We start from the raw sequence: 15705 nt of genomic DNA on the forward strand, positions 1-15705 counted from the left end.
TGAAACCCTCATAATGTTAACTGAATATCACGGTTTATAGGCTTTTTCATGTCGAATAATAGGTTAGCCAACAAAAAAAATAGGGAAAGGGGACTATCTGGAAGGTTTTGATAGATGGAATTTGTTTTTGCTAATGTTCTCGCAGCATCAAATAGTTGAAAATAACACTTAGCCAAGCCAAGGTAATGACGTCAGAAGAGATAACTCATGAATTATATCAACCTTAACTACTCATACCTATATCAGCGAATCATCATATGTTTCTTACTGAGTAGGCGGTACTCTCATTGGGCAACAAAGTCAAAACAAATGCTATTTATTTTTTGGAAGTTTGTGTAAACTAAACTGGCAACTTAAATTTACTTATTAGTTTTATTGTTTATTTTCATTTTGATCATCAAAGGGTTTGATCAAAAATTTTGATGTTAATGTGAGATTTAAATAGTACTATGGATGAAGGAAACAAATCACACCCTCAAGAAAATGAGTCTTTGTTCACCCCTTCCAATTTTGATTTTGAACAAATCTTTGCAAGTCCAAGTCCCGACAATTCTATATTTTCAAACTACATCTTCTCAAGTAAAGGCGATAGAAGAGATGTTGACATTGATAATTCTCCAATTGATATGCGAGCTTCTATGGTATCACTTGATGAAGCGTCTGAAATGAATATCGAACAAGAAAATTCTGGGTAAGTTAAAAAGAAAAAAATTTCAATGGAGAAAATTCTCTGCTATTATAAAATTTTTAAGCATCTCCAATTTTTCGGAAGTTGAGTAAAAATTTAATATTTTCCTACGGCATACAAAATAATTTCTATGGTCAGTATATAGTAGTGTGCTGTAAATGTGTTTTGTTTGAATACATGTGCGATTATCTATCTCGAGCTGAGATAAATCTTCATTTATTTTTATTTTTATATAAGCAAGTAGTTAGAGTAGTTTCCTAGTATCTTTGTAGTTAGAACACCGCTACAGTTTTGATCTTTTCTATGATTTAGTATAGATTTCAGCGGTTTTGTATAGATTCGATTATAATTATTTAAAAACATTTTCACTCTTTTTTTTTTTAAAGCATGAGAAAGTTTAAAAAAATACATTTTGATTAAAAAAATTAAAATCTAGCAGTTTTTAAATTTTTTTGTTGTTGATATTTTTATAGTTTAAATGAGCTGGCCACATCTGTAAATTTTATTATTATCTTTTTTTAAAAGTATGGTCATGCTAAACCTGCTATAAATCTTATAATTTTGCTCATGCTATAAATCTTACAATTTTATGAAAATTATTTAAAATTATTTGAACAAAATTTAAAAAATTTCTTAATTCATTATAGAGACAAAAAAACAGAACAAAAATTAACATAATATAAGATATTGTGTTAAATTTTTTTTCAGTATTTTAATTAAACTGATGTATAGACACTTTTGTTGTTTACTTTGTGAGTAGCAAGGCATAACACAGGGGTTGAATAAAAATAACTGCTGCACTGCTCTGTCAAAAATAAATAAATAAAAAAAATAAAAAATAAATAAAGATTACTTTTTCACTAAAGTTATTTTGTTGAAGTTGTTAATGAAGAATGGTCATTCATATAGATCGATTCTCATGGATTTCGCATAAGTATTGCTGTCAAAAAGAGCATCATTCTTATAAAAAGAAAAAGCTAGAGGGCATATATATTTCTTTTCGAATGAGCAGGCAGGAGGAGTAGCCTTGAAAGAAACATTTGAGAACTGTGCATTTTTCTAGGCTTTAAGATGATAAGTGAAAAGGACAAAAGTTTATAAAAAAATTGTCTTATTAAAGTTGTGATGTAATCTTATCATTTTTTAATGTATCATAAAATGTTGAAAAGGATAAACTTCATTCCTTCTACTCACTATATCTAGCACAATGTTGATATTCTGGCAATGCTTAATCCAAAAATGTTACAAACCACTGGAAATATAAAACTATTTGCTTCTAAAAGTTTATCAAATTTTAGCTATCACTATTCTTTAAGCAACAAAGCGATAAAGTTTGCCTTTTCAATAAGAATACAATGACTAAGGTTGCAGTTGCTTATGTGTTGCTTGATCAGAATTTGCTATGTCGCAAAGGGTTAAGCAGCCTGGATGGCAAAATGTATAGTTCTAAGAAAGTTAGTGAGTTTTATGTATTGAAACATAACTATAACTAATATACTTACTATAAGCAAGAAATACATTAAGTGTCTACATGCATATATTGGCAAGTTCATAAAAAAATTATTTTTTATCATTTTGCAGCAACAGGGTCATAACCAAAATGTGCCTGAATAGCTGCTAACTTTAAAGACTTTTTCCTAGGATTTTTATATTTAAAAATTGTAGCAAAATTTATGCATTCCTTTTGTGTTTTGAATTATTTTAAATGATTTGGACTACATTATGAACAAATTAAATATGTATGTAAAAGCATGATAATCCAGTTAGATTTGTTTCTGGCAAAATGGTTAAAAAAAAATTTCTAGTTGCAATTGTAATTCGACTTTGTCTTGCTACCACTTGGGAAATTTAAAAAGTTCGCAGGTATGTGTCAGCAATCTCTACTTTATCAATTCAAATAGGTTCTGCTTAGTTTTTGGTCACTTAAATGCATATTATAATAATTTTTTTATATTTTTCTCTGGATATTTTTTTTTTTTTAACTTTTACCTGGTGGATGCGAGTTTATTTTTAGAAATATTGAAGACTTAAATTATTTATTCTTACCATGATTCGTGTCATGATTTTGAGTATTACTGTTCTGAAAACTTTAAAATTGCATTTATCTGATTTTCTAAAAAGTCCCAAATACCAAATTGAAAATTTTTTAAAATTATTTTTTTAATTTATTATTTTCCATTTAAATATTACACTTTAGTATTATATTTCAATATCAGCATATTAAAAACTTTATGTAATTGCAGAATATTATATTTTTATGAAATTTTTACAGATATATTCAGCATACCATATATGATGATCAAATATGCATGCAGATAAATCCTGGAAATAATCATATGCCCGAAAATGTCTCTCATGCAACCATAACTGTAGAAAGTAGAAATAAAGAAACAAATAAAAAAGAATATAAAAAGTTTCACTGTGATTATGAAGGTTGTGCAAGGACTTACAGTACGGCGGGAAACTTAAAAACTCACCAGAAAACTCATCGAGGTATATACTTGTGCTATTTACATAATAAACAGTGTTTAAAATTTTATAATTAAAACTTTTTGTGAGAAATTTTAATTGAATAATTTCTACAATTATGTATTTTTTTTTTGTGTATTACATAGCAGGTGCATTTTGAGTAAAAAGTCAAGTTTTGTATCATAAATTTTTATATAATTTTCACTTACAGGTGTGCAGGTAAAAAAAAGTTCTGAAAAAAGTGTCCACACCTTTGTTTAAATTGCTATTTTTTGGGAACTATTTTACCAATTCATTTTTAAAAATTCTTAATGAATTTAGAAATAAATTATTTTTACTAAGTATGAATTTTTCAATTTCTTCACTTGATGGCTGTTACTAACTAATTAATTTAGTTTGCATTATTTAATTCAAACCATGAAGATTTTACATACAAATTTGGCAAAAGTGATTCTTAAATGAAAATTATTTAGGCAGTTAAATTTTTGCTTTTTTTGTTAATAGTAGATTTTTCATTTAACTAAGTTATTTAATCGGTAATTTATTCTAATTTACAATCAATAGTTATTTACCTTGGTTAATATTTATTAATTCTAATTAATGATTCATAATTATACGAACTTTATAATTACTGAACTACTTTATTTAGATCCAGTCTTATATGTAATATTATTTGTTTTCATTGAGTGTGTATTTAACTAATGAAGTTTTAAAGAGTACTACAATAAAAGTAATTTGAAGCATGATTCCAAATAATCCTCAATACTACATAAAACATGGAATAAATTTTTTTCTTTCAAATATGGACGTTAGTATAATATATTTACGTGCATAAAATTTAATAATGACCTCAACCAAAATATTTTTAGTCTTTTATAAAGAACTCTGTCTTTATAAAAGACTTTAGTCTTTTATAAAGAACTATTCTGACTGAACTCTGGCCATTCTCTATATTGTAAGAAATTTTTTTTCTTCCTAATCTTTATTTATTAAGTTTAGGATTTATCAGAAAATAATTGTTCCAATCATGAATTTTTTTTTGAAAGAAATAACCATAACTGCCTTTTTTTAAAGGTAAATCCATTTGATGTTTAATCCATTTTGATGTTTAATAACTCATAAACGTAAATGGTTAGATAGACTCAAGAAATTTCATGACCCTTGTCAACGAGCTTTCACGTGTGCCCCCTTCGTCGAAGGGTTTCTTCTCAACTCCTTATTATGTCGATTTTCTTCTAAATAGAATTGTGTATTTAGAATGCTAATTGATATTTTATCATTTCACTTTTAGGGGAATATACATTTGTTTGTACACAAGATGGCTGTGGAAAAAGTTTTCTTTCTTCATATAGTTTAAAAATTCATGTTAGAGTGCATACAAAGGAAAGACCATTTGGCTGTGATGTAAGAGGATGTGAAAAAGCATTCAATACACTATACAGGTATGAATTATGATTTAATACATTATACAGGTATTGTTTTCATGATTAATATTTTGTAAATCACTTGTTAATATTTGTAGATCGTAATTTTTAAATGAAAAATTGTCAAGTATGGCCAAATGGATGAATATAAAGCTTTTAAACTTCTGTTAACAAAAGCCTGTAATGACTTATGCTGCTCCAAATATTTGCAATCTAAGTATGACAAAAAAGGCAAAAAGGGATTTATAGTTTCAGTAAGGTACGCATATCATTAGTAAGGGAGTTTAATGATACAAGAGGCACAATCAACTCTACTGCTTCAAAATTAAAAACAAATATTATTTATTGGAAGAAAGGAAATCAAATTATGTTGCAAACTAAGTTTGGTGGAAGAAAGAGAAAAGATTAATGAAGTTGTTGGTATCTATTTACCTAATAAAGAAAAAAAAACTAATTTTCTCAAGCAGGGATAGTCAAACATTTGGATGCTATTCACCAATTTTTTGATAGATAAATACAGATGTACTATATAATGCGAAAACTAGGCATACCTATTTATATGTATACATATGCATTTCACTAAATTTTATGAATACTGTATATCTTTGCTTAGTGACTTTAACAGGTAAAGTTAAAAGCTAATCAAAAACAAAGATTTCTTGCAATATCAGAATTTGTTGAAACCTCATTTGTTGTCATCACTATGTTTAACTTTAGCGTCACAATTGCAATAAAATTCTGACCTAAATTCAGCATGGCCACAAAAGGCTTAAACTTAGATAACTAAACATTTATCGATTAAACTTCCAACCCCTGCCAGTTTTGTGAGTTTATGGGGTTCCGGTTGCAGTCAGCCTACCTTACTCACATTGCCTTCATAACTTGTAAAACAAGTACCAAAATACCAAACTTAACTTTCCCTTGGGAAACTATGCCACTGTTTTTCAGGCTGTGGTCTATGCCATTATCTTGTGCTGCAAGATATGCTTAGACAGGGCATATCAAAATATGACTAACCGCATCTGTTCTGACAGTTAGGCTGCTCTCCTATCCCCGCAAAGTGTAAATTCACCTCTTTTCTAGTGTGGGAATGCTTCTCGGTCCTCTGTGACCTATCTACTCATAACAGGGTATACCTGCATTGGGTACCTTGACATAAGGGTATTGGTGGAAATGAGCTAGCTGATGAAGCAGCACGGGCTGGCTCTAATGCAATTTTCTGGGGCCCTGAACCTGCAATGGGAATTTCTCCCACCTCATTTAGGGCATCCATATTCAAGCTCTACGGCAAATTGCCCATGAGCAATGGTGCGTTGCTGACGGTCAGAGACAAGCTAAGGAGCTGAATCGTGACTGTCCTAGTGTATGTCAAAAGGAGCTTTTAAAGCTTAATAGAAACAGTCTAAGGAAGATCATTGGTCTTCTTACTGGACACTGCATCCTCATGAGACNATTAAACTTCCAACCCCTGCCAGTTTTGTGAGTTTATGGGGTTCCGGTTGCAGTCAGCCTACCTTACTCACATTGCCTTCATAACTTGTAAAACAAGTACCAAAATACCAAACTTAACTTTCCCTTGGGAAACTATGCCACTGTTTTTCAGGCTGTGGTCTATGCCATTATCTTGTGCTGCAAGATATGCTTAGACAGGGCATATCAAAATATGACTAACCGCATCTGTTCTGACAGTTAGGCTGCTCTCCTATCCCCGCAAAGTGTAAATTCACCTCTTTTCTAGTGTGGGAATGCTTCTCGGTCCTCTGTGACCTATCTACTCATAACAGGGTATACCTGCATCGGGTACCTGGGCATAAGGGTATGGTGGAAATGAGCTAGCTGATGAAGCAGCACAGGCTGGCTCTAATGCAATTTTCTGGAGCCCTGAACCTGCACTGGGAATTTCTCCCACCTCATTTAGGGCATCCATATTCAAGCTCTATGGCAAATTGCCCATGAGCAATGGCGCGTTGCTGACGGTCAGAGGCAAGCTAAGGAGCTGAATCATGACTGTCCTAGTGTACGTCAAAAGGAGCTTTTAAAGCTTAATAGAAACAGTCTAAGGAAGATCATTGGTCTTCTTACTGGACACTGCATCCTTAGGAGACACCTATACATAATGGAAATTGAATCTAATTCTCTTTTTCGAGGTTGTCATTTTGAAGAAGAGACATCACGACATTTACTTTGTGATTGTGAGGTCTATTCTGCTCAAAGATTTGAGCATTTAGGGCAGCATTCCGTCAAAACCTGGGAACTGAAAGATGTTCCTGTAAGGTGCTTGCTGAATTTTTTTTCAGCTATAGGGCTTTCATGCTAATCATGATTTAGGGTTTGGTTACAATAGACCTCTGGTCGATGCGCCCTGCTCTTTGGAGCTGCTCAACCTCTAAGTCTAAAACAAGTTATCTAAAGGTAATAAGCACTGCCGTACACTTATTACTTTTCAATTTCGAGATTTGCTGTAATTGCCATCTAACAGTTGATTTTTTTAGTTTCATATGAATAAACATTGAAGATGTTTTTAATATTAAAAAGCCCTCGGAAAACAAGCCTGAAAGTGTGATAAACTAATGCAAAATTTGTACTTTCTATCCATCTACGAACCACAAAATAATAAAATATGTATTCAACTATTGCAACAAATCTATTTGTGGAGAGCACACTTTAAGCATCATCTAAGAGTGCAAATGATAATTTTTATCATATTTCTATTTTTTAATTGAAATATTATAATACTTTTTTAAGTTACGCTAATTTGTTTGAAATAAATAAAGGAAATATACTTGTCTTTAATTGGTAGTCTATTAGTTGAATGATTAGTTAAAGATTAACATTGATTTAAGTTTTGTTATCTAGGGTTAAGTAGAGCAAAAAATTATTCTGTCAATTTTGTATTCTCTGTCCCATAATCCTTTGCTATCATTGATGGTAAGACAAAGGAGAAACATCTGTAAAATTTTACAAAACTTTTGTATTGAGTACCATTTATTAATGAGTATGATTTAGAAAGCATGAAATAGCTCAACTATTATTGATTAGTAAACAAAAAAAAATTATTTATTATGTGACATCTATGTATAGTTTTACTCTTTAATATTGAATTAGAATAAGTTAAAACACCCCTTTTTTTTCCTTGAATAAATAGCCTATTCAAAATTTAAAAAAAAATTTTAGTTGATTTTGTCATTTCAATTGAAAAAATTTCTTTTATTGTTGACCTGTTATAAAAAATCAAAAGAGTAATATGTTACTGATTTTTAGGTTGAAGGCTCATAAGCGTATTCACACAGGTAATACATTCAAGTGTGATTACAATGGTTGTGATAAACAGTTTACCACTTTAAGTGACTTAAGAAAACATTCTCGAACACATACAGGAGAAAGACCATATCAGTAATTATTATTATGTTTTATTTTTGTACTTTCTAAATTTTGAAATATTCTAACTAATGTTATTGGCATTTTAAAATTGTTATTGCTTTATTGAAAAATATTGTAAGTTTCTTTTAATGATATAATGAGTTCAATATATAAATAAATTACTTATACGTGTATTAGATAAATGGCCTTACTTTTAGAGTTTTGTTCTATTTTGTAGTTGCATTGAAGATGGGTGTGGTAAATCTTTTGTTGTAAGTCATCATTTGAAAAAGCATGTGAAATCTCATACAGGTAAATGAAAAGAATTAGTTAATTTTTTTAGGTAGAATTAAAAAAGTATGTACAGTTTAAGATAAGTGTAAATTTTTTATTATATTAAGAAATTTGAAACTCATTTTACCTAGTTTAAAACATGTTCTCACTTAAAAAATTATTAACATTTGCCAGTTAGGTGTTTCGTGCTACCGTTTCTTTGATGACATATTAAAATTTAAGCAGTGATTTGTATTGATTAAAATTTTATATTAAAATTCTTGTAAATGTTAATAGGAAACTAAGTAGTTATAAGTAAAATAGTTTGAAAACTCACTTAAATAGAATAAAAAACAGGAGCTTGTAGAAGAACAAGATTTTATTGAAAGTTCGTAAATCCCAAATAGGTTAATAGGATATGATACAAATATGAATGTGTTACATTGTTTTTTTTTAAATATATTTTATTTTGGTATAATAAATCAAATTAATTCAGAATTTTTGTTTTATAGGAGAAAAACCATATAAATGTCCCGAGTCACAGTGTGAGAAGTCTTTTGTTACCCAATATAATTTGAAAGCACATTTACAAAGGCATGCTAAAAACTCTCCAATGGTGATTATTACCTTTGTTGAAAATATCTCTTTAGTTGTGTTTCAGTTATATGCATTCTGAATTTTAGCTATTATTTTCTTTTAAGGTTATCAAAGTCTTATTCGTCTCAAAATTAAAGTTTGTAAAAAATACAAAGTTAGTTATAAATATTTCGGACATTTGTTTGCAGTTTTATCAGTTTTAACTATTATTTTCTACCTTTTTCTTTGTGATAAATTAATTAAAAAAAATGCTATATCTATTTTTTTTTTGCTATACATATTTTATATTCATTTAATTTTTGTATTTAATATCAAAATATATTTATGCGGTATAAAAATTTATATGTTCTTATTCATAATTACTATTTTTAAGGCACTAACTTCTACTACTGATTCTCATCAATTGCCAGATCAAGGCATTAATGGAAATTCTCAACCTGTTCTTAATGTTCCTATTTCAACAATAACAATTGAAACATTACCAGATGGTACATTAGCAGGTATTCAATTAATCATAATCATTATTTTTATAAATCTCTACTCAAAAATCTATATAATTTATAATTCTTGAATGATTTAATTGTATGTTATTTTAGAAATTGTTACATATTTTAATTAAATGTTTCGTGTCATAGATAAATGTACAAATTGTTCACCACAACAACTGTCTGTTGACCAAGTAATTCTAAAAGGAAGTTGATGTTGCTTCAATTTAGCTATCTACCAAATTCTGTACAACAAAATATCTGAGGTTTTAAGATTTTGAAGATAGTTCTTTAGCATAAAATTTATTTATATTTCTCTAAGAATGATGCTACGATTGAAATTTTGACACAGTTTTTGAAGATTTTTATGCAGCTTTAGAAACCTTTTTACAAATAGTATCTATTACACTATCTCTTTGACAAAAAAAACACTCTAAAGTATTATGTAAAAAATTTGTTAAATTATACATTGTCCAGAGGAAATTTTGCTATATTATCCACTTCTTAGGGGAAATTTTAAAAAGTTCTTCACCATTGCCCTCACAGTTGTGGGCAGTTTTATTTCTTTTTGATTTCACTCACCCTTTATAGATTTTTCGTACAATTTCTAAGCAATGGACTTGTCAGAGGAGAAGAGAAATTTTGTCAAATTATTATCAACTCTTCTGCCAGGGGAAAATTATAAAATTTCTCTCTGTTGCTAAGTAATTTTGATTTTTTCTGTCATTGCTAAGTGACTGACATGTTTAAAAGAAAATTTCCTTAGTGCTATATATACTTTCCTTAGTACTACTTATTCCTTTATAAGCATTACTTGTACTTGTAAGTATTGCTTCATTAAAATTTGATTTAAAGTTTAATAACAGTTATTAAAAAAATTATTGTACTTTGCATTTAAACTATAACTTAAAATTGCACTTGTGTAAAATCCTTTCTTTGGTGCGATAGTTGGTGCAAAATTCACACCATACATTTCATACTATAATCAGTGCATATTTTTAATGGAAATTCAAACAAAAAGTTAATTAAAAAGATGTTGAAATTAATGTTTTTGAACATATGATTAAAATAATTTGTGGAACAGTTTTTTGCAAAAGTAACTAAGCAAAAAAGTACTTTAAATTCATTATATTTTAACAACTACAAAAAAGTTATTTCAATGAAAAACTTTAAAACAATAACCACATTTTTGGTATGTTGTTTTCCATTGTTGCAGAAAAAAATCGTGTTGTTTGATCCCATTTTAGAATGATCTACAGGATTTTACACAAATACTCTTGAAATTGTACAAACTTATCATTAATAATTCAAAACTTTTTGCAGCATATGCTGTTATACCACTTGGGAGTGTTCTACCATCTCCTATGGAATGGGCTAATGGCGTCCCGGTCTCAGAAAATTCCGTATCCTTGGATAAAGGAACACAGTGTGAAGAAGCTTCAGAGGTTGCATTTAATTCTCATCAACAAGACAGCCTTCCAAACCCCGATACAAACCACTTAATCAATTTGAATGCAACAGCCATCTCTAGTCCAGCTACAGCTCTTGAAGAAGTTGATGAAGATATTATTTCGCAGTCTGCCAAATTGGCAGACATCTGTAAGTGCGGACCTAAAAAATGTGAACCCCATGGAGAATGTTGCAGTGGCTGTCCGGGAATGGAATTCTGTCACGAAAGTATTGCAGAGAACTTAAATATTTTGCAGGCTGTTGAGAATGACATTTCCAACATTTCATCACCTTCAACTCAAGAGGAAGTGGTGAATAATCATTTCGAAGGTAGTTTGTCTGTAGTTGATGCCGAGTGTCAAACTGATATTGAGAATTACGACTGTAATTCAGAATGCAATTTAGCTTGTCATATGTATGAAGGTGGTGAGACTATTACTTTGTTTAAAGGTACAGAGGAAAGGACTAGTGGAGGATGTTGTTGTTCTCGTAAATGACAGAATTTAAGTAAAATCAAAGTAATTCTGTTGTTTTTGTTTTCATGCTTAAAACTAAAATGCACAAAATTGTGTTACATTGTTAATCTTGATTTTTGTTTTGTTGAATCTTTATAAGAGCTTCATTGTTAATAACATATTTTATAAATCTAATTATAAATTCTTGTGCAATTTTTTGCCACAGTGTACATAAGAGAAAAAGCTTTTTAACTATTTTATGATAGCTTGTATATACGGATAAAATGTAGTTTATTTATTTTTGAAATGAGCATTGTGTGTCATGTTTGCTTACAAATAGATGAGTTTTCACAGCCAGGGCAAAATATTAACAACTTTAATGTGCAAAATTATAAATTAAAAAAAATCAAGCTTTATTTGATAAGTATTGGTATTTTTGATACTAGATTTCACATTTTTTAGGTACATTAAAGGAATTTATGAAAAAATGAACATTGCTATTACATTGAAATAAATATAATAGTAACCATGTAATTGGCACAAATCATAATATACCCTACATCCACAAATCATACAAGTTTTCAGTTGTTATTAAATTCAATTGTGGCTGAGTCTTTTGAATTCTGTGTTTTGGCACAAATATGTATGCTTATTAAGATCATGAAACAGCCATGCATTTTATCAATATTTTGATTTGTAATTATTTCCTTTTTATAAATAGAAAAGTTGGTTGTTGAGCAAGTTAAATATTAATAAGTTTTCTTCAAGATTTTTTTTATGAATTAAAACTTAACTTTAAAAACTTAATAAACAGCAGAACTTTAATTGTATAAATTTGCCTTTGATTATTTCAGTTTTATTGATAGAAATTTCACTTATACTTTCTATGATATAGCATTAAAAAAATGCATGTATAATACTTAATATTATTTAAAAACCATTTTTATTGCTCTTGGTTCTAAATTGACACAACAACTACACATAAGTTTTAAAAGCACAAGTTTTTAAATAAAGTTAAAACTAAATTGGCATTTAGAAAATATACTTATATTAAAATGTCAAATTATTGTTCAAGCGACTAATGCAAAATTATAAGTTCAAATAAACATTCCAATCTTTTTTTACATTTAGCCTCTGCTTTTTCTATATTAAACATCAATCAGTTCACAAATCAAAAAATTTAAAAAAAAATGTTAACCTTATTTAAAATGAATAAAATCACGGTTTTAATCATGTGATTTAAATCATGCTTACCCCCTGCTGTTATATACTGTGTCTGAAAGATAAATTAAAAATGTAAAACTGAATTTTTACTTTTTAGTTTTAGACGGGCAGCAATTTTTACAAGGCAGAAGTTCCAAACCAATATTTGATTCATTTTTAATATAAAAGAAGTAATTTTATAGTTTTTCTAAAGACTGCATACCAAAAAAAGTAATAATAACAAGTATGATTTTTTACTGTTATTAACAAAGTTGTATTAATGTACCTACTTGTAATATGATTAGTCATTTATGTGTCTTCACAGTGGTTTTCAGATTTATCACTTTTTTTGACCCACGGCAAAAAGCAATGTAACGAAAAGTTGTAATTATTATAAAATTTACTGTATTTCTTTATGCATGAGCAGTTATGTGAATGAAATTACAATAATTTATGTTAGCATCATAAATTGGTTCTTTAGATTAAAAAAAAATTTCAATTAGAAATAATATATTTCTTCTTTGTAAAACAAATTTTTTATTTAATTGCCATGCTTTACATGGAACAAACTTTCGAGAAAAAATCGGACAAATCTTAATATTTGAAAGGATGTCAAGATACTGCCATTTTAATGCTTAACAAGACACAATAATTTTAATAACACTATGATTTCAATGCTTATTAAAATATTACAACTAAAAGTTCATCTTACAACTAAACCACTGATATTACTGTTTGATATGATAAACTGCTGATTATTTAACTAACATTTAACTATTAATATTTTGTTACATTCCTTGAAAAGGGATAAATAAGGTTACTACTTAACTATTAATTTTTGTCTCCAATATGGATCAGACAGAAAAGTCCATTGCATTTAAGTCTGGTGAATTAGGTGGCTATTCTTTTGATGTGAGAAAGACAGAAATATATTTAATGCACTGTTCTTGAGTTAGATTCTAGTTTTTGGTGCTGGATCAGAACTATGTAGGAAGGTCCATTTTCGGTGTGACCAAGAAAGTATAAATTGCCGTAATGAGTTTATTATGTTTTGTGATAAAATATTTGGTTTTTAATTTTTTTTTCAAGTTATTTTTTTGTCACCCTCTAAACCATAGATTGTTAAGACATTCTTTGGTTAAATTTATTACTTAGAGGTATGTTTACAGTGATTTATCTAAAAAGAAATTGGATCAGTTAAGGGTTCATTCACAAAATTCTGACCCCTGAAAAAGGTACGCTTCACAAAAATCCTTGTATTCAAATGAAAACAAACATCACAAAAATTTTAAAAAATAAATTTTATATAAAAATTCCTTACTACTTAAAACAGACCTTTATCAAAAATATAACTCTCAGACTTTATTATTTTTTTTATACAGTTGAACCTCGCTAACTCGAACTTCGATTTCACGAATTTTTCAATATCTCGAAGAAAAAAATATTCCCTTCAAATTTCCTATACACTCAACGTTACAAAAAAACCTTGATTTCTCGAGAAAAAAATTTCTAATCCCTCGATAACTTGAATTTTTCTTCCATAAATAGTGTAGATTTTTTTCCTGAAAATAAAAAAATATTCCAAAAACAATTTTAAGAATTGAATCAATTCTCAAACAAGCACTTTCTTCAGTGGACTAAGGGGATTTATTTAGAGGCAGCCGAATATGTCAGAGGAGGCATTTAAAGCTATAGTCCACTTCGAAAGTGTTATAGACAAACTTTTTTACACATCGCTAAAGCAAACAACAATTGAATTTTTTTAAGTGTAAAAAGTGCTTTTAGAATAAATATGGAATAGTAAATAAGTTATGTAAAGAGCATTTTTCTTTATTCTACCATCGATAACATGTGATTTTCAATAATTCGAATTTTCGGTATATCGAATTTTTTCTCCTCTCCCTTCAAGTTCGAGGTTTGACTGTATTTGAAGAATAATATTTTCCGTCATAAATGTATTTTTATTTAAAAAAGTAAATTTTATATTTCACTAAAATAATTCCTTAGTTTTTGTCAAAAATATTTTTCGCAAATTTATCAAAACAGAGCCTTTGCAAAATATTCTGGATTTAACCCTCATTTAAGAACATATAGGGATTCATAGGCTATATTCATTGCCAGTTTCTTCTTTATTCTTTTTTTTCTATTTTTATATTAACTATGTAATGTGTTTTTTAATAAAAGTTTTTTTAGTATAAAGTATTTAAATATTGAAATCAGGAGTTCATGAATGTGTTCATTGTAAAATTGCAAATTTAAAACGTAGTACAGTAGGGAACCGATTATCCGGAACGATCGGGACCATCGCCATTCCGGGTAACTGATTTTTCCGGTTTTCTGATTCGCTACAAAAAGCCGTTTGTTTATTGTTAAACTCAAAAAAAAAATAATATTTTTTTTGGAAATAATCTTAAAAAGAAGAAAAAACGATGAAAGAATACACTAATGATTATTTCCAAAATGATGGTAAGGTAAACATCTTTCAAAAAAGAAAAAAAAAATCCTAAAATCTTATGAGGAAAAAAATTTTTTTTTTTTAAATATGGCGCGAAAATTTATCGAATTTCGTTCCGGTTTTCTGATTTCCGGATAACTGGTTCTGTACTGGAATAAAGTTTGATGCTAGTCAATTCCTTTTACCGTCCAATTTAAAATTGTTTTTAAGTTAAAAAAGGAGAGATTATGTTGCATTTAAATTTGGTGATCAATTTTATAAATTTTTTCATATATTAGTGCATTATGTTTCAAAAAATTAGTTTTATTAATTTGCTTTATTGCTGTGCAATAATTTGGAAACTAATTACACATACAACTGTTTTTTAATGGCTAGTTTTTAATAGCAATTATAAACTTTTGATGTACTGTTGGTATATTTAGCTCTGTGGATCAAGACGTTTTAACCTTTGATGTAAATAAGGTTACCTTTTTGTGTATATCAAATGCTTTGAGATTTCAAATGTTGTGATAATTTGTTTGTATGAAATTGAAAAGATACAAGTTGTGAGAATACTAGTCTTAATTTATTTCTATTGCAAAGTTCAGTTTCATTTATATTGAAAGATAATTAATGTCTGTTACTGCTTTTTTTTAAAATTCAGGCAAAATTGGTATTAATAGTTTGTTATTTAAATACATAAGTGTATATTAAGCTACAATATAAGTGCTAGTATTAACTTAGCATTTGTTATATTTTTGGTAGAAAATTAACCAGAATAATGTATTTATAATTTAATTAATATTTGTTGTTTAAAATTTACCCAATACAAATGTATTCAATAATCAATTAAAAAAAGTTTTTACAT

General features: G+C 28.4%; 1 protein-coding gene across 1 annotated transcript; it reads left to right on the top strand.

Moving 5' to 3' along the window:
• The first annotated feature begins 347 nt into the window (after positions 1–347).
• On the top strand, positions 348–11508 carry LOC107446271 (Metal response element-binding Transcription Factor-1). Its single transcript, XM_043047210.2, has 8 exons — positions 348–691; positions 2961–3181; positions 4449–4599; positions 7843–7974; positions 8180–8253; positions 8727–8830; positions 9185–9311; positions 10620–11508. The coding sequence occupies exons 1-8, from the start codon at positions 450–452 to the stop codon at positions 11240–11242; spliced, it is 1674 nt and encodes a 557-aa protein (XP_042903144.1). The 5' UTR covers positions 348–449; the 3' UTR covers positions 11243–11508.
• The last annotated feature ends 4197 nt before the right edge of the window (positions 11509–15705 follow it).

This window comes from Parasteatoda tepidariorum, chromosome 9 (genome assembly GCF_043381705.1).
Source record: "Parasteatoda tepidariorum isolate YZ-2023 chromosome 9, CAS_Ptep_4.0, whole genome shotgun sequence".
NCBI lineage: Eukaryota > Metazoa > Arthropoda > Arachnida > Araneae > Theridiidae > Parasteatoda > Parasteatoda tepidariorum.

Excerpts from the sequence above, each read along its gene's own strand:
- LOC107446271 (XM_043047210.2), top strand. The coding sequence starts at position 450 with ATGGATGAAGGAAACAAATCACACCCTCAAGAAAATGAGTCTTTGTTC. Across the intron at positions 692-2,960 it reads ATCGAACAAGAAAATTCTGG|ATATATTCAGCATACCATAT; the intron begins GTAAGTTAAAAA and ends AAATTTTTACAG. Across the intron at positions 8,831-9,184 it reads ATGCTAAAAACTCTCCAATG|GCACTAACTTCTACTACTGA; the intron begins GTGATTATTACC and ends ACTATTTTTAAG.